Source organism: Aethalodelphis obliquidens, unplaced genomic scaffold (assembly GCF_003676395.1).
Source record: "Aethalodelphis obliquidens isolate GAN/ISIS:26980383/991018 unplaced genomic scaffold, ASM367639v1 scaffold3, whole genome shotgun sequence".
Lineage (NCBI taxonomy): Eukaryota > Metazoa > Chordata > Mammalia > Artiodactyla > Delphinidae > Aethalodelphis > Aethalodelphis obliquidens.
In genome coordinates, this window is record NW_020837947.1 from 71,195,413 (window position 1) to 71,216,734 (window position 21,322).

The 21,322-nt window shown below is 35.1% G+C and overlaps 1 protein-coding gene across 7 annotated transcripts in view; it reads right to left on the minus strand.

Annotated features, from left to right (window-relative positions):
* DOP1A (DOP1 leucine zipper like protein A) overlaps positions 1-21,322 on the minus strand; it is a 113,052-nt gene that overhangs the window by 68,584 nt on the left and 23,146 nt on the right. For all 7 annotated transcript variants that reach the window (XM_027091506.1, XM_027091523.1, XM_027091500.1 and 4 more), the window contains exons 2-6: positions 20,868-21,071; positions 17,803-17,984; positions 11,259-11,429; positions 8,803-8,992; positions 4,089-4,187 (exon numbers count right to left, since the gene is read on the minus strand). In XM_027091506.1, the coding sequence (XP_026947307.1) occupies positions 4,089-4,187; positions 8,803-8,992; positions 11,259-11,429; positions 17,803-17,984; positions 20,868-21,005 (780 nt within the window). In that variant the 5' untranslated portion in view covers positions 21,006-21,071. The remainder of the gene's footprint in view (positions 1-4,088; positions 4,188-8,802; positions 8,993-11,258; positions 11,430-17,802; positions 17,985-20,867; positions 21,072-21,322) is intronic.

The following is a 21,322-nucleotide window of genomic DNA, read 5'->3' on the forward strand; positions in this document are numbered from 1 at the left end:
TTTCTTTCTTTTTGCCTTCCTCCCTCCCTCCCTTCCTTTCATTCATTCACATCTTTTTTGGAGTATAACTGCTTTACAATGGTGTGTTAGTTTCTGCTTTATAACAAAGTGAATCAGTTATACATATACATATGTTCCCATATCTCTTCCCTCTTGCGTTTCCCTCCCTCCCACCCTCCCTAACCCACCCCTCTGGTGGTCACAAAGCACCGAGCTGATCTCCCTGTGCTATGCGGTTGCTTCCCACTAGCTATCTATTTTACGTTTGGTAGTGTATATATGTCCATGCCACTCTCTCACTTTGTCACAGCTTACCCTTCCCTCTCCCCATATCCTCAAGTCCATACTCTAGTAGGTCTGTGTCTTTATTCCCGTCTTGCCCCTAGGTTCTTCATGAGCTTTTTTTTTTTTTCTTAGATTCCATATATATGTGTTAGCATACGGTATTTGTTTTTCTCTTTCTGACTTACTTCACTCTGTATGACAGACTCTAGGTCCATCCACCTGACTACAAATAACTCAATTTCGATTCTTTTTATGGCTGAGTAATATTCCATTGTACATATGTGCCACATCTTCTTTATCCATTCATCTGTTGATGGACACTTAGGTTGCTTCCATGTCCTGGCTATTGTAAATAAAGCTGCAGTGAACATCGTGGTACATGACTCTTTTTGAATTATGGTTTTCTCAGGGTATATGCCCAGTAGTGGGATTGCTGAGTCATATGGTACTTCTATTTTTAGTTTTATAAGGAACCTCCATACTGTTCTCCATACGGGCTGTATCAATTTACATTCCCACCAACAGTGCAAGAGGGTTCCCTTTTCTCCACACCCTCTCCGGCATTTATTGTTTCTAGATTTTTTGATGATGGCCATTCTGACCGGTGTGAGATGATATCTCATTGTAGTTTTGATTTGTATTCCTCTAATGATTAATGATGTTGAGCATTCTTTCATGTGTTTGTTGGCAGTCCGTATATCTTCTTTGAAGAAATGTCTATTTAGGTCTTTTGTCCATTTTTGGATTGGGTTGTTTGTTTTTTTGATATTGAGCTGCATGAGCTGCTTGTAAATTTTGGTGACTAATCCTTTGTCAATTGCTTCATTTGCAAATATTTTCTCCCATTCTGAGGGCTGTCTTTTCGTCTTGCTTAGGGTTTCCTTTGCTGTGCGAAAGCTTTTAAGTTTCATTAGGTCCCATTTGGTTTTTTTTGTTTTTATTTCCATTTCTCTAGGAGGTGGGTCAAAAAGGATCTTGCTGTGATTTATGTCATAGAGTGTTCTGCCTATGTTTTCCTCTAAGAGTTTGATAGTGTCTGGCCTTACATTTAGGTCTTTAATCCATTTTGAGTTTATTTTTGTGTATGGTGTTAGGGAGTGTTCTAATTTCATACTTTTACATGTACCTGTCCAGTTTTCCCAGCACCACTTATTGAAGAGGCTGTCTTTTCTCCATTGTATATTCTTGCCTCCTTTATCAAAGATAAGGTGACCATATGTGCCTGGGTTTATCTCTGGGCTTTCTATCCTGTCCCATTGATCTATATTTCTGTTTTTGTGCCAGTACCATACTGTCTTGACTACTGTAGCTTTGTAGTATAGTCTGAAGTCAGGGAGCCTGATTCCTCCAGCTCCATTTTTTGTTCTCAAGATTGCTTTGGCTATTCGGGGTCTTTTGTGTTTCTATACAAACTGTGAAAGTTTTTGTTCTAATTCTGTGAAAAATGCCATTGGTAGTTTGATAGGGATTGCATTGAATCTGTAGATTGCTTTGGGTAGTAGAGTCATTTTCACAATGTTGATTCTTCCAATCCAAGAACATGGTATATCTCTCCATCTATTTGTATCATCTTTAATTTCTTTCATCAGTGTCTTATAATTTTCTGCCTACAGGTTTTTTGTCTCCCTGGGCAGGTTTATTCCTAGGTATTTTATTCTTTTTGTTGCAGTGGTAAATGGGAGTGTTTTCTTAATTTCACTTTCAGATTTTTCATCATTAGTGTATAGGAATGCCAGAGATTTCTGTGCATTAATTTTGTATCCTGCTACTTTACCAAATTCATTGATTAGCTCTAATAGTTTTCTGGTAGCATCTTTAGGATTCTCTATGTACATTATCATGTCATCTGCAAACAGTGACAGCTTTACTTCTTCTTTTCCGATTTGGATTCCTTTTATTTCCTTTTCTTCTCTGATTGCTGTAGCTAAAACTTCCAAAACTATGTTGAATAATAGTAGTGAGAGTGGGCAACCTTGTCTTGTTCCTGATCTTAGTGGAAATTGTTTCAGTTTTTCACCATTGAGGACGATGTTGGCTGTGGGTTTGTCACATATGGCCTTTATTATGTTGAGGAAAGTTCCCTCTATGCCTACTTTCTGGAGGGTTTTTATCATAAATGGATGTTGAATTTTGTCAAAAGCTTTCTCTGCATCGACTGAGATGATCATATGGTTTTTCTCCTTCAATTTGTTAATATGGTGTATCACACTGATTGACTTATGTATACTGAAGAATCCTTGCATTTCTGGGATAAACCCCACTTGATCATGGTGTATGATCCTTTTAATGTGCTGTTGGATTGTGTTTGCTAGTATTTTGTTGAGGATTTTGCATCTATGTTCATCAGTGATATTGGCCTGTAGTTTTCTTTCTTTGTGACATCTGTGTCTGGTTTTGGTATCAGGGCGATGGTGGCCTCGTGGAATGAGTTTGAAAGTGTTCCTCCCTCTGTTATATTTTGGAAGAGTTTGAGAAGGATAGGTGTTAGCTCTTCTGTAAATGTTTAACAGAATTCGCCTGTGAAGCCATTGTAAAAATCATTGTTATCTTGCAGGCTGCTTGCCCACCTCTCTACTGGTAAGTTCAGACTACACCAATATGCCACAGCAGCCGTTTTTGTGAAAAGCCAGAGGCAGAATAAAGGCCCTTGGCTTAAGGATGGCAAGTCTTAAAATAGAAACTGGGGGTGGTTTATGTCCCACCCCTATAAATATACTGCTCCTATTACTAGGGAACAGTATAGGCAATGAAGTGTAAGATTCTTCAATTATTAGTAACTCAATTTCAACCTGAATAAAGTAATAAAAGAAAAATTTGAGCATGGCCAATTATAATGAAAATTCACTAGTTATCTACTAACCACAGCTCTTACAAAATCCCAAATAATAGTCTTTTCTGCTAATGACATTTTAGAAACAAACTTACTTTTCCGAGGTAAAAGTTTTCCATTTCTTATTACATTTGTTAGGTATGTAGTTCCACCATTCTGAATACTTACACATTGGCGCTCTAAATTGCTCATCATAATTTAGAACTCAAAAGAATTTAGATCACTTCCTTAAAAAATGAGGATAGTAATTAAATTAAGTTCCAGCTTCATTTACGATTTAAGTGAGTTATTCTCATCTGTCACGAAAGTACAGTTGACCCATGAACAAAGAGGGGGTTAAGAGTGTCGACAGTTAATGGAAATTCAAGCATAATTTCAGTCGGCCCTCCATATCCACGGTTTCATATCCTAGGATTCAAAATACCATGGATTCTGTAGTACTGTAGTATTTACTACTGAAAAAAAATCTGCATATAAGTGGACCTGTACAGTTCAAACCCTTGTTCAAATTTCAACTGTACTAGAGAATGTCAGAGTAACTAAATATTTGGCTTTCAAATTACAGCCAACTCTGCTAAGGGTCTGACATACATCCCCCAAATCACCAAACCAAGAAAAGATGACATTAGGACAGAGATAAGAGCTCGGTAGAAGGTCTGGGTCTCAGAGTCTTGGCTTACTCACAGCTAGCAATGAATAACAATACCTCTTGCTTTTTAAAGGTTAAAACTTCTTTTTTAAAGGTATGAAATAATCTATTTAATTCTTCATATTCTTATCCAAATCAATAAATCTTATTTTCCCCAAAGTTTCACAAATTCCACTCCTTAAAAAGGGAACTTGTTTTCTATGTACTTACTGGTTTATAAAACAAGAGAATACAACTTAAATCCAATTTTAAAAATAACTGCACATCAGGAATCTATGAATGTCAAAAGAATGCCTTATGTTGATACTGGCATTACTGTTTTACCTGACTCATGTGGAATGGAAAACAGAAGAGTATGAGGTCCAGTGTGCTTCTCTGTACCAGTACACTTGAATCCTGCACCGAAGTGCTTACCGCTTCTACCTAAAATAAGAGAGTCTTTAGTATCTATTGTGTATTACCCTGGGAAATAGTTACCATGAAAATGTAACAATGCTTCATTTTCCTCAAAAAATAGAAGTATGCTTCCAAGTTTCTTTTATCACTAATTACACATTTGTACATTGTTTTGAATAGGTAAATATAATAGTTTAAAATTAAGGAGCACAAAAGAGTACACAGCCAAAAGGTTCTCCCCCATCTGTTTCCAACCACCCAGTTTTGTTTGTGTAAACAATCAGGACTACCAGTGAATACTTTCTGCAGATATAAGTAAATAAAAACATGCATGCATAATCCCAAACTCTGCCTTTTTCATTTAACAACATACTCTGCAGAGCTTTCCTTAACACTACATAAAGAACTTCATTTTTTATACCCAAAGAAATACTTCCTTTCATAGATGAATCCTTATTTATTCAACTAGGCTCCTAATGATGGACATTTATACTGCTTACAACCATTTACTATTGTAAGTAATGTTGCAATATACTTACATAATATACAAGCACACCTACAGGATAAATCTTTCAAAGCAGAATTGCCAGATATTGTGATATACGCAGTTGCAATTTAAATAGTGTAATGCTTTGTCTTAAGGTTATGTATATTTATATTCTCACCAGCTCTGTGTGACAATTTGTTTTACCGTGTTAACCCACACGTTTCTTGTTTTTGTCAATCTGATATATGAAAATGGGTATCTTCATACAGTTTAAATTTTTATTTCTCTTCTTATAAATAACACTGAGAATTTTTTCGTACCTTTGAATTATTTTTATTTCCTTAGGTTAAGTTTCTGTTCAAATCAATTTTTCTACTTGACTGTTAATATTTACTTATTTATTTACGTAGCTCTTTGAATAATAAGGAGGTTAGTCCTTTGGCTGTGATGTATTATAAACAGTTATCCAATTATGGCACTTGATTTTTAAAGAAATTTAAAAAAATGACTTCTTTAAAACTTCCATTAAGTCATTAAAAGGAAATGTAACAATACATTTGGAAAATAGTTTGGTAGTTTCTTATAACCTTAAAACATATATTAGGAGAAAATATAAAAGTAAATCTGTTTGAGCTTAGATTAGACACAATTTCTTAGATAATATCTAACACCAAAAGCACAAATGACAAAAAAGAAAACAGATAAATTGGATTTGATCAAAATTAAAATTTTTGTGCTTCAAAGGACACTACCAAGAAGACAACTGAATGGGAGAAAATATTTTTAAATCATATATATGATAAGAATTTAATATCCAAAATGTATAGAGAACTCCTACAACATAACAACAAAAAAAGAAATAAACCAATTTAAATAATGGGCAAAGAATTTGAACAGACATTTCTCCAAAGATTTAAAGATGGCCAATAACCACAAATACGTTCAACATCATTAATCATTAGGGAAATGCAAATCAAAACCACAATGAGATAACACTTCAAACCCATTAGGATGGCTATAATAAAAAAGACAGACAGTAACAAGTACTGAAATGGATGTAGAGAAAAGGGAACCCTCGTATATTGCTAATTGGAATGTAAATCGGTACAGTAACTTTGGAAAACAGTTTGCCAGTTCCTCAAAAAGTTAAACACAGTTACCATATGACCCAGTAATTCCACTGTTAGGTGTATACCTAGAAGATACAAAAACTTATGTCTACACAAAAACTTATGCATGAATGTTCATAAAGAATTATTCCTTAAGAGCCAAAAAGGAGAAGTAACCCAAACTGTAATCAACTGAATGATGGATAAATAAAATGTGCTATATCCAAACAGTAGAATATTAATCAGCTATTAAAAGGAATGAAGTACATGCTTCAATATGAACAAATCTTGAAAATATTATGGTAAGTGAAAGAAGCTATTCATAAAAGACTACATATCATATATTTTATTTATATGAAATGTCCAGAATAGGCAAATCTATAGAAACAGAAAATAGACTGTGGTTGCTAGGGACAGGAGTGAGGGAAAATGTGATGTGATTAATGGGTACAGATGGGGTTTCTTTCTGGGGTGACGAAAATGTTCTCAAATTAGTGGTGATAGTTGTACAACTTTGTGAATACACTAAAAACCACTGAACTGTTCAATTCAAAAGGATAATTTTCATGGTATGTGAATTATATCTCAATAAAGCTGTTATAAAAAAAGTTAAACATATATTTACCTTATAAAGCAGGAATCCCATTCCTATGTATTTTCTCAAGAAATAAGAATATATGTCTGGATAAAGAAGATGTGGTACATATATACAATGGAATATTACTCAGCCATTAAAGAGAATGATGCCATTTGCAGAAACATGGATGGACATAGAGATTATCATACTAATGCCATTTGCAGCAACATGGATGGACATAGAGATTATCATACTAAGTGAAGTAAGTCAGACAGAGAAAGACAAGTATCATACGATATTGCTTATATAAGGAATCTTAAAAAAATGATACAAATGAACTTATTTACAAAACAGAAATAGACTCACAGACTTAAAAAACAAACTTATGGTTACCAAAGGGGTAAGGTGGGGGGAAGAGATAAATTAGGAGGTTGGGATTAACATATACACACTACTGTATTTAAAACAGATAACCAACAAAGACCTACTATATAGCACAGGGAACTCTACTCAAGATTCTGTAATAATCTAAATGGGAGGGCTTCCCTGGTGGCGCAGTGGTTGAGAGTCCACCTGCCGATGTAGGGGACACGGGTTCGTGCCCCAGTCCAGGAAGATCCCACATGCCACAGAGAGGCTGGGCCCCTGAGCCATGGCCGCTGAGCCTGCGCGTCCGGAGCCTGTGCTCCACAACGGGAGAGGCCACAGCAGTGAGAGGCCCGCGTACCGAAAAAAAAAAAAAAAAAATCTAAATGGGAAAAGAATTTGAAAAAGAATAGATATATGTATATGTATAACTGAATCATGTTGCTGTGCACTTGAGGCTAACATTATAAATCAACTATATTCCAATATAAAATAAAAATTTTAAAAAAAGAGGGACTTCCCTGGTGGTCCAGTGGTTAAGAATCTGCCTTCCAATGCAGGGGATGCGGGTTCGATCCCTGGTCGGGGAACTAAGATCCTACATGCTGCGGGGTAACTAAGCCTGCAGCCTCTAGAGCCTGTGCGCCACACCTAGAGAGCCTGCATGCCTCAACTACTGAGCCCACGTGCTCTGGAGCCCGTGCACCACAACTAGAGAGACCACACCCTGCAACTATTGAGCCCATGCGCTCTAGAGCCTGAGTGTCACAGCTGGAGAGAAGCCCGTGCGACGCAACAAAAGATTGCGTGTGCCACAACCAAGACCCAACGCAGCCAAATAAATAAATATGAAAAAAAGAGAAATAGTTGTAAATGGAAACAAAAAGAACATATGTCTATATAAATAACTGTATGCAAATGTTTATATTAGTTTTATTCATAACTGCCCCAAACTGGAAAGAACTCAAATGTTCATTAATCAGTGAATGAATAAACAAACTATGGTATATTCATACAATACCACATAGCAATATAAAAGAACAAACTATTGATACATGCAAAAACATGGATGATTCTCAAACACGTACAAAGTGAAAGAAACCAGACAACAGCTAACACTGCATGATTCTATTATGTAACATTCTGCAAAAAGCACAATCTACAGGAATAGAAAATAGATCAGTGTTTACAAGGACTTGGGAGTGTAGGGGAATGAGAGTGACTACGAAGGGACAGAAAAGAACTTTTTGGGGTGATGTAAATGTTCTCTATCTTGATTTTATAGTATGTATATATGTATATAGTATGTATAGTATACTATAGTATGTATAGTATGTATGAATTTGACAAATGACTGTATGTATTTGTCAAATTCATACAACTGTACACGAGTTAATTTCAGTGTATGTTAATTACACTTTAATACATATAACCAAAAATCTGCATAAAAATCTGTCATTTCATAATCATGTGGGGAAAAAGTAAAGGATGATTAATCACAACCTTTTTTTTTAAACATTTCAAAATGACCCTTAAGGGATTCTTTGTTTTTCACTCCTTGCTCATTTTAAGAGTACAGCACTCTACAGAGATAAAAGGTTTCCTTCTGTTCTTAACCTTGAAATTAAAAAGTATAAGCAAACAATCAATGTGATTTTTTTCAACTATCTTTCACTATCTGCTTTAGTAATACATCATTTTGCATAAATCCCATACAGAATCTGGCTATCACTTTGTCTAAAATCTGTCTTTCCTATAAAGAAATCTATGATCCAACAGAAGGTACACTTCGAGATAATATAATGAATGTGGCTATGTTAACAATGGTCTAATCAGTTAGCAAGATGGTAATAAAGACCATTTATTTGCTTGAATAACAGATAATAAATATAACATATAAATAACAATTCCTTTTCCATGAAAAAACTTTGTAGGTTTTCAAAAGAATAATTAGCAACTATTTTGGTCTTTAAGTTTCCTTGATGAAAAATGTAAGCTCCATGAAAACAGGAACTTCATTCGTGGCACGATTCTCAATATCTGGAATTTTGTGTCTGGCTATAAAGAAGTATGAGTTAAATGAGCAACCACATGTATACCTACCATTAGCTCAATATCACTGCCAATTATATAAAGCTGATCTTCCATGGAAAGCTTCCTGTTCAAATGGGCAAGAACATACGTGATTCCAGGTAAACGCACAGCAGGACTGGTTAGAAGGCTACCCCAGAGGGCACTGTAGAATGCCGACTGGTCCACTGCAGTAGCAACCTTTTCCAATAATGTGTTTGTTCTGAGGTACAAAATAAAGTGGTTGAAAAAGGGAAATATTTAGTTTCACGATGTTAAACAAATCATTATCCTCTCCCAGAATGTATGAAAGCATCCCTGCCGTAGTCATATGTTCCATAGATGGGAAGAAGCATACACGTCAGAGTCAGAGAACTGGGGTGTAAGTCCTGGCTCTCCCAATTACTAGCTGTGTAATCTGGGGAAATCACTTAGTGTTTCTTCAGTTCAGTTTCCTCAACCGTAAAATGAAGGTAACAACAAAAACACCACCACAAGTCCCATCTGCCTCAGTGGGTTGTTAAACCCACATACATTATAGTTAATAATAATCCTATAGCAGAACATATCTTCTGTTGATTTTCTACAAAATTTTAAAGGCTATTTCCAAATATTTCCTTCTCTTTGAAATCACATTATGTAATTCACTATTTCAATGAATTATCCTATGACAAAATCAGAGATGCATTATTGCTCTATTAAGAACTGCATTTAAAGAATAATTACCTTTCATTTGTTTTAAACATAAGATAAACAATGCAATACACAAAAATTATTACACTGCTGTAAAGCAGATTCGGAATCAAGAGAATCTGATGACGAGTTCTACTGTTACCTTACTATGTGATTTAATACTAACACTGTAATCCCTTCTAGCCTCAATTTAACTATGCATTAAAAGAACGTTTTCATATCATTTTATAGAACTTGTGTGAAATATCTGGCAAAACATATTGCTATGGTCTGAATGTTTATGCCCTCTGAAAATTTATACATTAAAACCCTGATGCCCCAAAGTGATGGTATTAGAATGTGGAACCTTTGGGAGGTGCTTAAGTCATGAGGGTAGAGCTCTCATGAATGAGATTAGTGTTCTTATGAAAGAAATACCAACAGAGCTCCAAAGTCCCTTCCAGTAGATGAGGATATAGGGAAAAGGCTCCAGCTATGAACCAGGCAGAAGGCTCTCACCAGAGCATGGTCATGTTGGCACCTTGATTTTGGACTCCCAGCCTCAAGAACTGTGAGAAATAAATTTCTGAATTTTTGCATTTCTGAATATTTCTAAATTTCTGAAAATAAATTTCTACCCAGTCTGTGGTATTTTGTTACAACAGCCCAAAAGACTAAGGCACATAACAAGATTAAATCATAGAGATACCACAGTCATAAAGATCATTATTCAATTTCTATGTTAAATTTTTAATTATAACTAGCAGATTTATGAAATGGTATTCATTGTATGCTTCCCTTAGGAGAATTAATAAAACAATTTAAAACAAGACTGATTTATAAACTTAATAAAATAATCTCATATTGTGTTTCTAAACTTGTAAGCAAGTAAGTAAAAAAAGTTAATAAAAATAAATGGTAAGTTTTGAGGACTAAAGTATTTTTTCTCAAAGTAGCTTATAAGAGTAATCCAATATTTTCAGGATTAGATTCTTACAGCATTATGGGAGCAGATGAAATACAATAAAAGGGTAGCTGGTCAGTGCACTGGAATAAATTATTTAAATTTAAATCATGTGTACTCGTAAAGAAAGTTTGGCATTTTCTTTTTCTGCCACCTTAATTCATAATTTCCTTTTTGGTAAGAATATCAGTAACAGAGATTAAAGATACTTAACGTTACCCTGCATTGTCTACCACTATTAACTTCCAAAGAAATGATAGGCTCCAAAACAGATCAAATCATTTTCTTTGAAGAGTTAAAATATCAAGAGTATCATGTCAATAGGTTGGTGCCAGGCTATTTTCCACCATTAACAATTTAAAAATTGATGGTACATGGCCCAATTTCCCATTCATTTTATTAATTTAAATGTCCTATCTATTGTACTATTATTTTAAATTATGGGTCACAAATTTTTGAGTGATTTTTATGTGCTAGGCACTAGACTAAGTGATATTGAAATATTATAGTAACACAATGAAATAGGTTATGCTTTTTTATACATGAGAAAATTCAATAAAGTTCAGAAATGTTGAAAAAGCTTTCCTAAGCTCACACAGTGTCTGTCAAACTAGGATTTGAACCCAGTCCATCTACCTTCCAAGTCTGTGCTCTTATTACTCAGCTAAATTTTCAGTGTGATACACAAACTAGACAGACTACAATAATTTTTTGCTATAAAAATCTTCAGGTGATATACTGAAGTGTCAAGAATAATTAGTTTTTGTGATGCTAATATTACTGATTTAAGGATGTTTGCTGACAAATCCATGACTTTGATTACTTAGCTGCAGCAATAACAGTACTATCTTACCTCTCATAGTACTCTGATCCTTCTTCTAAGCCAGGAAGAATACCAGTTAGCAATCCTTGTAGACCAGGCTTCAGTGTTTTACCCAAAGGCAGATAATATATCTCATACAAACTTAGCAATGTTGGTTTCACCGACATGGCAGCATTTGCAAGAAGAGGAAATAGTCCAGAACTGTTTTATAAAAATAAAAGTGGGAGATAAAATAACTATAAAATATTAATTCATATGTACCAAAATGTGTGTATAAATCTTTTAAAAATGAAATAATGTTATACTGCTCAGCTTAAAATGGTATCCTGTATAGTGATGCCTTCTATATCCATTAAACCAACCTAGGTCTCTCACCTGAGCTTCATACTCATAAACCCAGTGGCCACCTAGCTGTTTCACAAGGCCTTCAAATTTCACAATTCATAAACAGAGTTCCCTCTCTCCCCCTGCCCCAAATCCTGATCCTTCCCCTGTAATTTCCATTTCAAAATATGGCATCAGCATCCATCTGGTTGACCAAAGGCTATACATCTTAGAGTGACCCTTGACCCTTTTAAAAAAATCTACTTTAAATCGGAATCAATTACCAAGTTTTCTCTCCAAGCCATCCTCCTAGATATTTTTTGAATATAATAAATTCTCTCCATCTCCATCAGATAGCTCCTTAGAAGAGACCACCAAAATATCTCAATCATCATCTCTCAATCATCATGTCTTACCAAGTACTGCTTCAGGCTAGCCCTGAAGCAGCTGTTCTCAATAAAACCTTTCACTGGTTTCCTGCTGCCTTTAAGATATAGTCTAAATGCTTAATGTGGCTTTTAACATCTTGCTACTACATACGTCTATAGAGACAATGTATGCTCACCAATATCACTCCTGCACCCTCTGCTCCAGCTACACTGAAGAATTCCTCTCAAGTTCATTTTAGAACTTTCCACACCCTCGTTAGCGAGCAGGCCTTCGCACATGCTGCTCTGAAAGATACAATTCCTGCTCCCTTACTTACAACCTCCTTGTTGTCTGGATGATTCCTAGGACTCAGGAACTCAGCCTAGGCTGTTTCCTTGAGGAGACTGTCTCCTAATTAGACTAAGTTAGGCTCCCTATTTGATGTTCCCATAGAACCTAACACTTATTCTAATAAGTAATTCTGTTTTTACTAACAGTAAGTAATTCTATTGCTGTGATAATAATAAGTAATGCTAGGGACTTCCCTGGCGGTCCAGTGGTTAAGACTCTGCGCTTCCACTGCAGGGGGCAAGGATCGGATCCCTGGTCGGGGAACTAAGATCTTGCATGCCACACAGTGCAGCCAAAAAAAAAAAAAAAGAGTAATGCTATTCCTTGCAGCAGCAGAAGGAAACATCAACAAAGTAAAAAGACAACCTACAGAATGGGAAAAAAAAATTTGCAAACCATATATCTGATAAAGGGTTAATATCTAAAACACATGAAGAACTTGTACAACTCAATAGCAAACAAATAACCTAATTACAAAATGGGCAAAGGACCTAAATAGACTTTTCTCCAAAGAAGATACATGAATGGTCAACAGATACATGAAAAGATGCTCAATGTCACTAGTCAACAGGGAAATGCATATTAAAACCACAGTGAGATAACATCTCATGCCTGGCAGAAGGGCCATCATCAAAAAGACAAGATATAACAAATGCTGGTGTGGATGTGGAGACAAGGGAACCCCTCTGCACTGCTGGAGGGGCTGCAAATTGGTACAGTCACTATAGAAAACAGTATGGAGATTCCTCAAAAAATTAAAAATTCCACTTCTGGGAATATATTCAAAGGTAAAAAAAAACACTAGCTCAAAAGGAATCCCCATGTTCATAGCAGCATTATTTACAACAGCCAAGACATGGAAACAACCTAGGTGTCCACTGATGGATGAATAAAGAAGTTGTGTGTACGTGTATACACATACACATACACACACACACACACACACACGGAATATTATTCAGCCATAAAAATGAGGAAATCCTACCATTTGCAACCACATGGATGGATCTTTAAGGTATTATACTGAGATAAGTCAGACAGAAAAAGACATACCGTATGATCTCACTTATAGGTAGAATCTTAAAACAAACCAAACCAAACCAAAAAAACACCCAAACTCATAGAAAAAGAGATCAAATTTGTGGTTACAAGAGCCAGTGGTAGAGGGAGGGGGAATTAGAAGAAGGTGGTCAAAAGGTACCAACTTCCAGTTATAAGATAATTGAGTACTAAGAATGTAATGTAAAACATGATGACTGCAGTTAACACTGCTATATGATATACTGGAAAGTTGTAACAGAGTAAATCCCAAGAGTGCTCATCATAAGGAGAAATTTTTTTTCCTTTATTCTTTTCTTTTTTCTTTTCTTTTTATTGTATCTATATGAAAAGGTGATATTAGCTGAACCTATTGTGGTAATCATTTCACAGTATATGTAAATCAAACCATCATGCTGTACACCTTAAACTTACACAGTGAGGAATGTCAATTATTTACCAATAAAACTGGGGGAAAAAAAGAGTAATTCTAGTAGATAATTCTGTAATAACAGAAAGCAAGAGACCATGACTCTCTTTTTATTTCTGTATCCTAAATCCTTAACACCAAGTCCTGCACTTGCAAAGTGCTTAACAAATGAATTAAGAATCTGTCTTGCTCCTACTTTATACAGAAAACAGAGGTCATCTAGTGGGAATTCCCTCAGCTCGCCATTTTCCTGCCTTCAATTTTAGGTAGTACAGTGTGACTTAAAGCTACAGTAGTAACCTCTTCAAAGCTACCTTGCCCCAGGGCCCAACGTCTCCTTTTGCCAGGGCCCTGCTTTATCTACCATCCTTTTTCTTTCCTGTAATTTCTTTCTTCCTCCACTGACAATTGTACTTAAATCTTTCCTATGACTCTAAAAAGAGAACAAATTACAACAACAAAATCCCCAAACCTTTATCTTAACTACCTCCTGGCTTGAAGCTGCCTTCCTACTTCAACTTTTTGGGGAAAAAAAAAAGCACTCCTCCCAATTTATCACCTCCCATCTGATCTTCAATCATGACACTTCTACCTGCTCTACTGAAGCTGTTCTCCATACTGTCACCAATGTCTACTAATCGCCAGATTTGATGGTCTATTTTCAGTCCCTACTGTTTCATGTGCCAGTAATATTTGATGCTATTCACCACAACTTTCTCTTGAAATTCTTTCCCCTTTTGGCTTCAGGTGAGCTCTGTCTCCTGGTACATTTTCTAGCTCTGATTCTTCTTGTTCCTTTTCAATGACTACTTTCCTCCACCTGCTCTTTAAATAACGTGACTCCTAAGTATTCACAGAATGGTCTCATTCCTTTACCCTCCTTATTATTCACAACGTACTGGGTGATCTCAATCATTCTCTTGGCTTCAACTGCCACCTGAATACTAACTGCTCTAAAATCTCTCTAGCCTGAAGTCTGGGTTTGTATTATCAGAAGTTTACTTTACATACCCATTTAATATTTTACGCTGCTCAAACTACATGTCTAGCCTTCTTAGTAACACCTCTGTGTACTGTATCATATTAAAAAAAATAAGTTTGAAGACACAATATGATATTTTAGCATAGGTTATAGAACTTTAAAAGTATTTGTATTTATGTTAAAGCATAAACCTTGAGATTAACTTACTTAATAAAAAATAAAAAGTCCAACATTAATATAAACTTTAGTTTTTAAATTAGCTATACTTCTAAAAAATACACAATAACAATTTTACTCCATAAGGTATGTGTATATAAGAATGTCTGCCATATTTAGACATGGTATTCTAGAATTAATTTATTATTCTTATATAGCATATTGCTAATAAAATTAGATACACTGCAACTTCGTAAAATAGCTGTTTCTTAAAGTAAACTTTCTGTTATTTAAGAGTTTAAAAAGTAGCAGGCATGAGTTATATAAGAAATGTCTTGCCTTAAGAAAGGAATCGATCAGTTATTACATGTAACTGAGCAATTTTCAGCTTTTTATTAAAAAGTGCTGTTCCTTGGAATATAGTGTTTATTATTAGTATTAAAAATACCTATTACTGATTTTAGGTTCTAGTTTTAAAACATCCATGCAGAATTTAAAGAAAGAGAAAACACATACACAGTAAAGTAGATCAATGAAGTTAAAAGTTTGTTTTTAAAAAGACTAACAAAATTGATAAACTCATGACAAGACTAACCAGAGTAAAAAAGGATGTCTGCATCACCAATGTCATGAATGATAGAGGAAAATTGGATATGCACATGCAAAAGAACGAAATTAGACCCCTATCTTACACCACTTACAAAAGTTAACTCCAAATGGATTAAAGACTTAAATATAAGGCCTGAAACCATAAAATATAGAGGAAAACATAGAGAAAAGCTCCCTGACACTGGCCTTGGCAATGATTTTTTTGGATAAGAAACCTAAAGCAAAGGCAACAAAAGCAAAAATAAACAAGTGTGACTACATCAAACTAAAATGGAAGAGAGGATAAGATATGGGGAAGCCAGAATGAAAAGTTCTAACGTATGTTTAATCATAGTTCCAAAAAAGGAAGAGAGAATACATGGAGTAAAGTCAATTTAAAGAGACTCCAGAATTGATGAAAGGTATTGATTTACAGATTTTAAAATCCCAATGAATCCCAACCAGGATAAAGAAAAAGATACCTACCTCTAAATACATCACAGTAAAACTGCAGAGTACTAATGACAAAGATGTAGAAGTAAATACGCAGACTTCTATGAGCTGATATTCGATCAGAGACCTGGATTAAAGCATTACAGGGTGAGGAAAACAAAGAAAATGAGGAAGAATAAGCAGAGACCTATGTTGTCAGAATGGAGTAAACTGGGTAGAAAGTGGTAGGAGTTAAGAGGTCACTGACACAGACTGGGCCAAAGTATATAAAGCCTTAAAAGCCATAGTAAGGGCTTTAAATTCTATTTTTAAGCGACAGGAGGAAGTCAATGGAGGTTTTTAACAGAGGATTGACAGTACCTATCCAATGTATTAAAAAGTTTACTCTGATACTATGTGGAGAAAAGGGTGTAAGAGAATAAGAACAGATGTTATATGAATATTCAGAGGCCAGTAACAAAGACCAGGTTAGAGATAATGCTTACTTAGTGTGGATGCTGCCAGCAAGGGTAGAGAGAGGTAGATGTATTTGGAACATGGAACAATAGCTAACATATATTGAGTACTTATTACATGCTGTATGCTGTTCTAAGCACTTTACATATATTAACTCTCTTAATTCTGTTAACAATACTATGAAATTGATCATCTTATTCCCATTTTTGCAGATGAGAATACATACAGAGAGAGGTGAAGAAAATGGCTCAAGATCACAGAGCCAGTTAGCTGTAAATATGAATTGTCTGACTCCACTGCCTCTGCTCTTAACCACCATGAGATAGAACTCTTAGCGACAGAATGTTCATGAGAGGAAGGAGAATATGGGCAAAGAAAACAAGATGTCAAGTGTAAATCTGAGATTTCAGGTGTAAATGGATGGATGGTGGTGCCATTTACTGAGCTTTAGTGCACTGCAGATGGCCAGGTTTATGGGAGAAGCTGAGGTTAGTTTGGAGCAGGTTGAGCTTCAGTTGCCTTTAAAGATCCACACTGAGGTGGCGAGTAAGCCAGGAGTTTAAAGCAGAAGTCAGCACTAGTGATACCAAGTTGGGAGTCTGCACATAAAAGATAAATCATGGCTTGGATAAGCATGCCCAAGGAGAGAATATAAAGTGAAAACATTAGGTACAGGACTAAGCAAGCCTTAAGGAACTCCATACGTAGAGTTTAGGGAAAGGAGAAAAGGCTGGTAAAGGAGATTGAGAAAGTAACAAAACTGGAGAATGAAGTATAACAGAAGGCAAGAGAAAAAGACTATTTTAAGTAGAGAATGGTCAACTATGTTGAAAGGTGCTAAGAGATCAAGGTATCTATTTTTTCTCAGAGTAGTTCTCTAGCTTAAAAACACAGAATGTTCTGTAGTCTCAACAATTTTGAAAAAAAATAAACTTTTCAAAAATGACATCTGAGAAGGAAAAAATTCTTGTATTAAGAAATAATAGGGACTTCCCTGGTAGTCCAGTGGGTAAGATTCCACGTTCCCAATGCAGGGGGCCTGGGTTCGATCCCTGGTCAGGGAACTAGATCCCACATGCATGCTGCAACTAAGAGTCCGCATGCCACTACTAAGAAGTCCGCATGCCACAACTAAGAGTACACATGCTGCAACTAAAAGATCCTGAATGCCGCAATGAAGATCCTGCATGCTGCTACTAAGGCCTGGCACAGCCAAAATAAATAAATAAATAAATCTTAAAAAAAAAAGAAAGAATGAAATACTGTAAATTTTTCTGGAGTATTTGTTTATCAAAATATTTAAGACTAACATCTGAAAACTTTCATCATTAAGGACTTTTCAATTTTTTACCTTTTACTGCAAAAAGCATAAAATAGCTAAAAATACTTTTTACTTACATGCAAATAGACAGTAAAATTATTCTCACCTATATAAAAAAAGATCTTTGGCAAGTCGCTTAGGTCCAATGATTTTGAAGATAATTTCATATGTTTCAAGTGCCTTCCGATGAACTCCACCTGGTAATGCTGGATGTAGACATTGAGCTAGGCGTTTGCCTATGGTCAGCTTTTTGGGTACCACTTGGTACTTTGCATTATTTTGTAAAACCTTGAAGAAAACATTTTAATTCAGTTGAGAAAAATATTACATTTCATTTTATTTCCGTTTTCTAGCATAGTATTACCAAAAACCCTTATAGGACTTCTTTACACTCTGAAAAAATTATAGAGGATGTCAAAAAACTTTTGTTTTTGTCAGTTACATCTGTCAATACTGGATTTAAAATTAAAACTGAGGATTTAAAAATATTTATTAATTTGTTAAAAAAAATAAACTCATTACGTGTTAACAGAAATAACATTTTTATGAAAAATAACAATACTTTCCAAAACAAATTTGTTCAGAAGAAAGGCACCGTTTTAGATGTCTGCAAATCTTTAATGTCAGTCAGCCTTCAACCTATTTTTGATACACTGTTTGAAATACATGAAGAAAATCGAACCTCAACATAGATACTTTGTTGGAAGAGGAACAACCACTGCTGTACTATATCATATTATAGCAAGTAATTCTAGTGCTAACAAGAACATACATGAGATTATAGTTGCCCATTTGCTTTTACTAATCTCCCAATTGGGCCAAATACATGTTGCTGTATTTATTCAGCCACTACATTTCTTTAGAGATGATGGTCAAGGCAGAATTTATAGAAGAAGATGCTATCTCACAAATCACTCACAGGAGATTAATTATTTAAGTGATAAAAGACTTACAAATGCAGTTCTTCAGAGTATTATGGCAAAATGCTGATAGAATACTAGAAAATGAACACTCAGAATGAATACAGTATAATAGACTGGAACTGGAATTTAGATGAAACACAAAAGAAGTCCTTTATTTTAAAAAATAACTGAGGTTAAAATATATAAAACGAATGATCTGCCAAAGGCAGTACAGAAGAGAAGCACTAGATTTTCCATTTCATAAAAAAAGCGGAGGGTCTGAGGTCCACTTAGATATAACATTTTCAATGTTCTTCCCACTACAAGCCTTCAATCCAGTTTTAAATTGGATGTAACGAATGTAAATAAAATTAGACCTACGAATGCAAAGCAAAACAAGGGCACAACACTAATAAGACTCCAACTACAAAATATTTTTATTTTTTGAAACTAGCTGCCTTCCATTTCTAGAATATTACTTTGAATTTTGGATGCAGGAGCAAAGAATCAATATTTACATATATTTTAAAGAAAAGTATAATATATTACCAGAAGTACTTCTGTAGAAGGAAACTTAATGATGTGTAACACAAAATGCCTCAATAAAGAAATTCTACTGATACCAAAAAAATTTTTTTAAAGCGCAAAATATAGCACTATTTTCTAAAAGCACTTCAGTTAGAAAACTTGTATAAATGAGGTATAATTTAGTATATTAATAAATAAAATTTTATACTAAAACATATTTAGACTATCTTCAACAAATTTATAGATATATAACCCTTGCCTTGTTTCACCATGATTTTAGGTAAGTTTCACCAATGCTTTGTATATCCTATGTTATATTATCTGGATACAGTGAAATCTGTTTTCATGAATACTGATTAAGTATAAAAAACTAGGGGCTTCCCTGGTGGCACAGTGGTTGCGAGTCTGCCTGCCGATGCAGGGGACACGGGTTCGTGCCCTGGTCCGGGAAGATCCCACAGGCCACGGAGTGGCTGGGCCCGTGAGCCATGGCCGCTGAGCTTGCGCGTCCGGAGCCTGTGCTCCGCAACGGGAGAGGCCATAACAGAGAGAGGCCCGTGTACCGCAAAAAAAAAAAGGAAAAAAAAAGTATAAAAAACTAATTATGTACTTAATTAGGCAAATTAATTTCCACAATTTAATGAACTGCTTTTACACGTAGTTCCTAATAAATCTTCAGAAAGAGACCCTTCAGGACAAGAAAGAACCTAACTACCTTTAAACAAACTCATGTTTTTGGATGCAATTTCTTGGAGATATTGTAAAAGTTTTGAGAATTTATCAAACCTCAAATGACAAATGTTAGAAGTTAACATGTCAAACAAAAGTTTGTGCATCTAATTTTAAGATAAATCCTTGGCATTGGAAATGAAGGCTTTTCTTTTTAAGATATCAGGGTAATTATCTATAGTATGAGGTTGAAAACTAGTGTTCTTGGTATGTATTTTAAGACAAATTTCTTTCCTAATAATTGTATGCCAAACTGTTTGATGTTAAAATAGTTACCGGAAGAGCTCGCCCTTCATATCTGCTCCCCTAGTCCACTTAATACTTAGTAGCATTTGTATTCAATTAACAGCTATTAAAAACAAACCCCCAAAGCCCCCAAAATAAAAACTATGTGTGTGAAGTGAGAAAATTTTGATCTAAGTTAAAAAAAAAAGGGGGTCAAAATTTAAAGCTACAAGTTGATCAGTGATGCCACCACAATAACAGTGGATAACAACCAGACACGTGAAGAAGGATCATTCAAGGCCAAGCTCCAAGGCCTAAGCAACAGCTTGTCACTTTTGTAAAAAGTACTGACTATAACTAAGAACTGTCTGGACATAAAATGTTTTCTTAATGCTACATACCATTTGGAAAGGACACAGCAGTTACTGCTTTCCACATGCAATTTTTCATTTTGCTGCTAGGAACTCCAGAACCATATCTGATGCTCATTTACAGGAACTTATTAACCTTCATGGTTAGCATATTTGCTTCCTAGTCTTGTGTTTATAGGTAATAAAGGAATAACTATATTTTTCAAGTACTGTTGTGGTTTTGGCCTCAAAAAAAAAAAAAAAAGTCTGACTATATAGGCATGCAACTCATGAAGTAAAATAGCAGAGTCGAAAGTAATTCTGAGGTTTAGTTATGTTTTTAAATTCTTTACTTCAAGGTTGAGAGAAATTCAGTAAATACAGATGCAGATTTCTGATTTTTACTCCATTTTATAAAATGAGTAAGACAGACATACCTTATTAAGTTTTCCAAGTGCCGATATCAAATCTGCCCATTCACTGGAGTATTCAAAATTCTTTAGTGCTTTATCAATTGCAGCTACATAGTTTCTGTATTTGGAGTCACTCAATAACTCCAGCTCTTCTGTGTTCATCCTCCCACAGCGTCCCACTAGAGGCAAATTCCAAAGTCATGTAAAATCATCACCTACACAAAAAGTCTGCAGGAGGAACCAAAGTTACAAAGTAAAGTATTAAAATGGGTTCAGAATCAATGGCTAACTTTTAAATGTTTCTTGAGTTAGGAGTGATCAAAACTTCAGTCAGCTAGTACGCAGGTTCATGGAAGTATTCAAAGACAGCTTCAAAGATAACTACTCACGTGTTGCTTTCTAGGAACTGGAAAAATGGCTGTGAGGACTTAGGGATTTATAAAGGAGGAAATATTCCTGTACTTATTTCATTTTAGAAA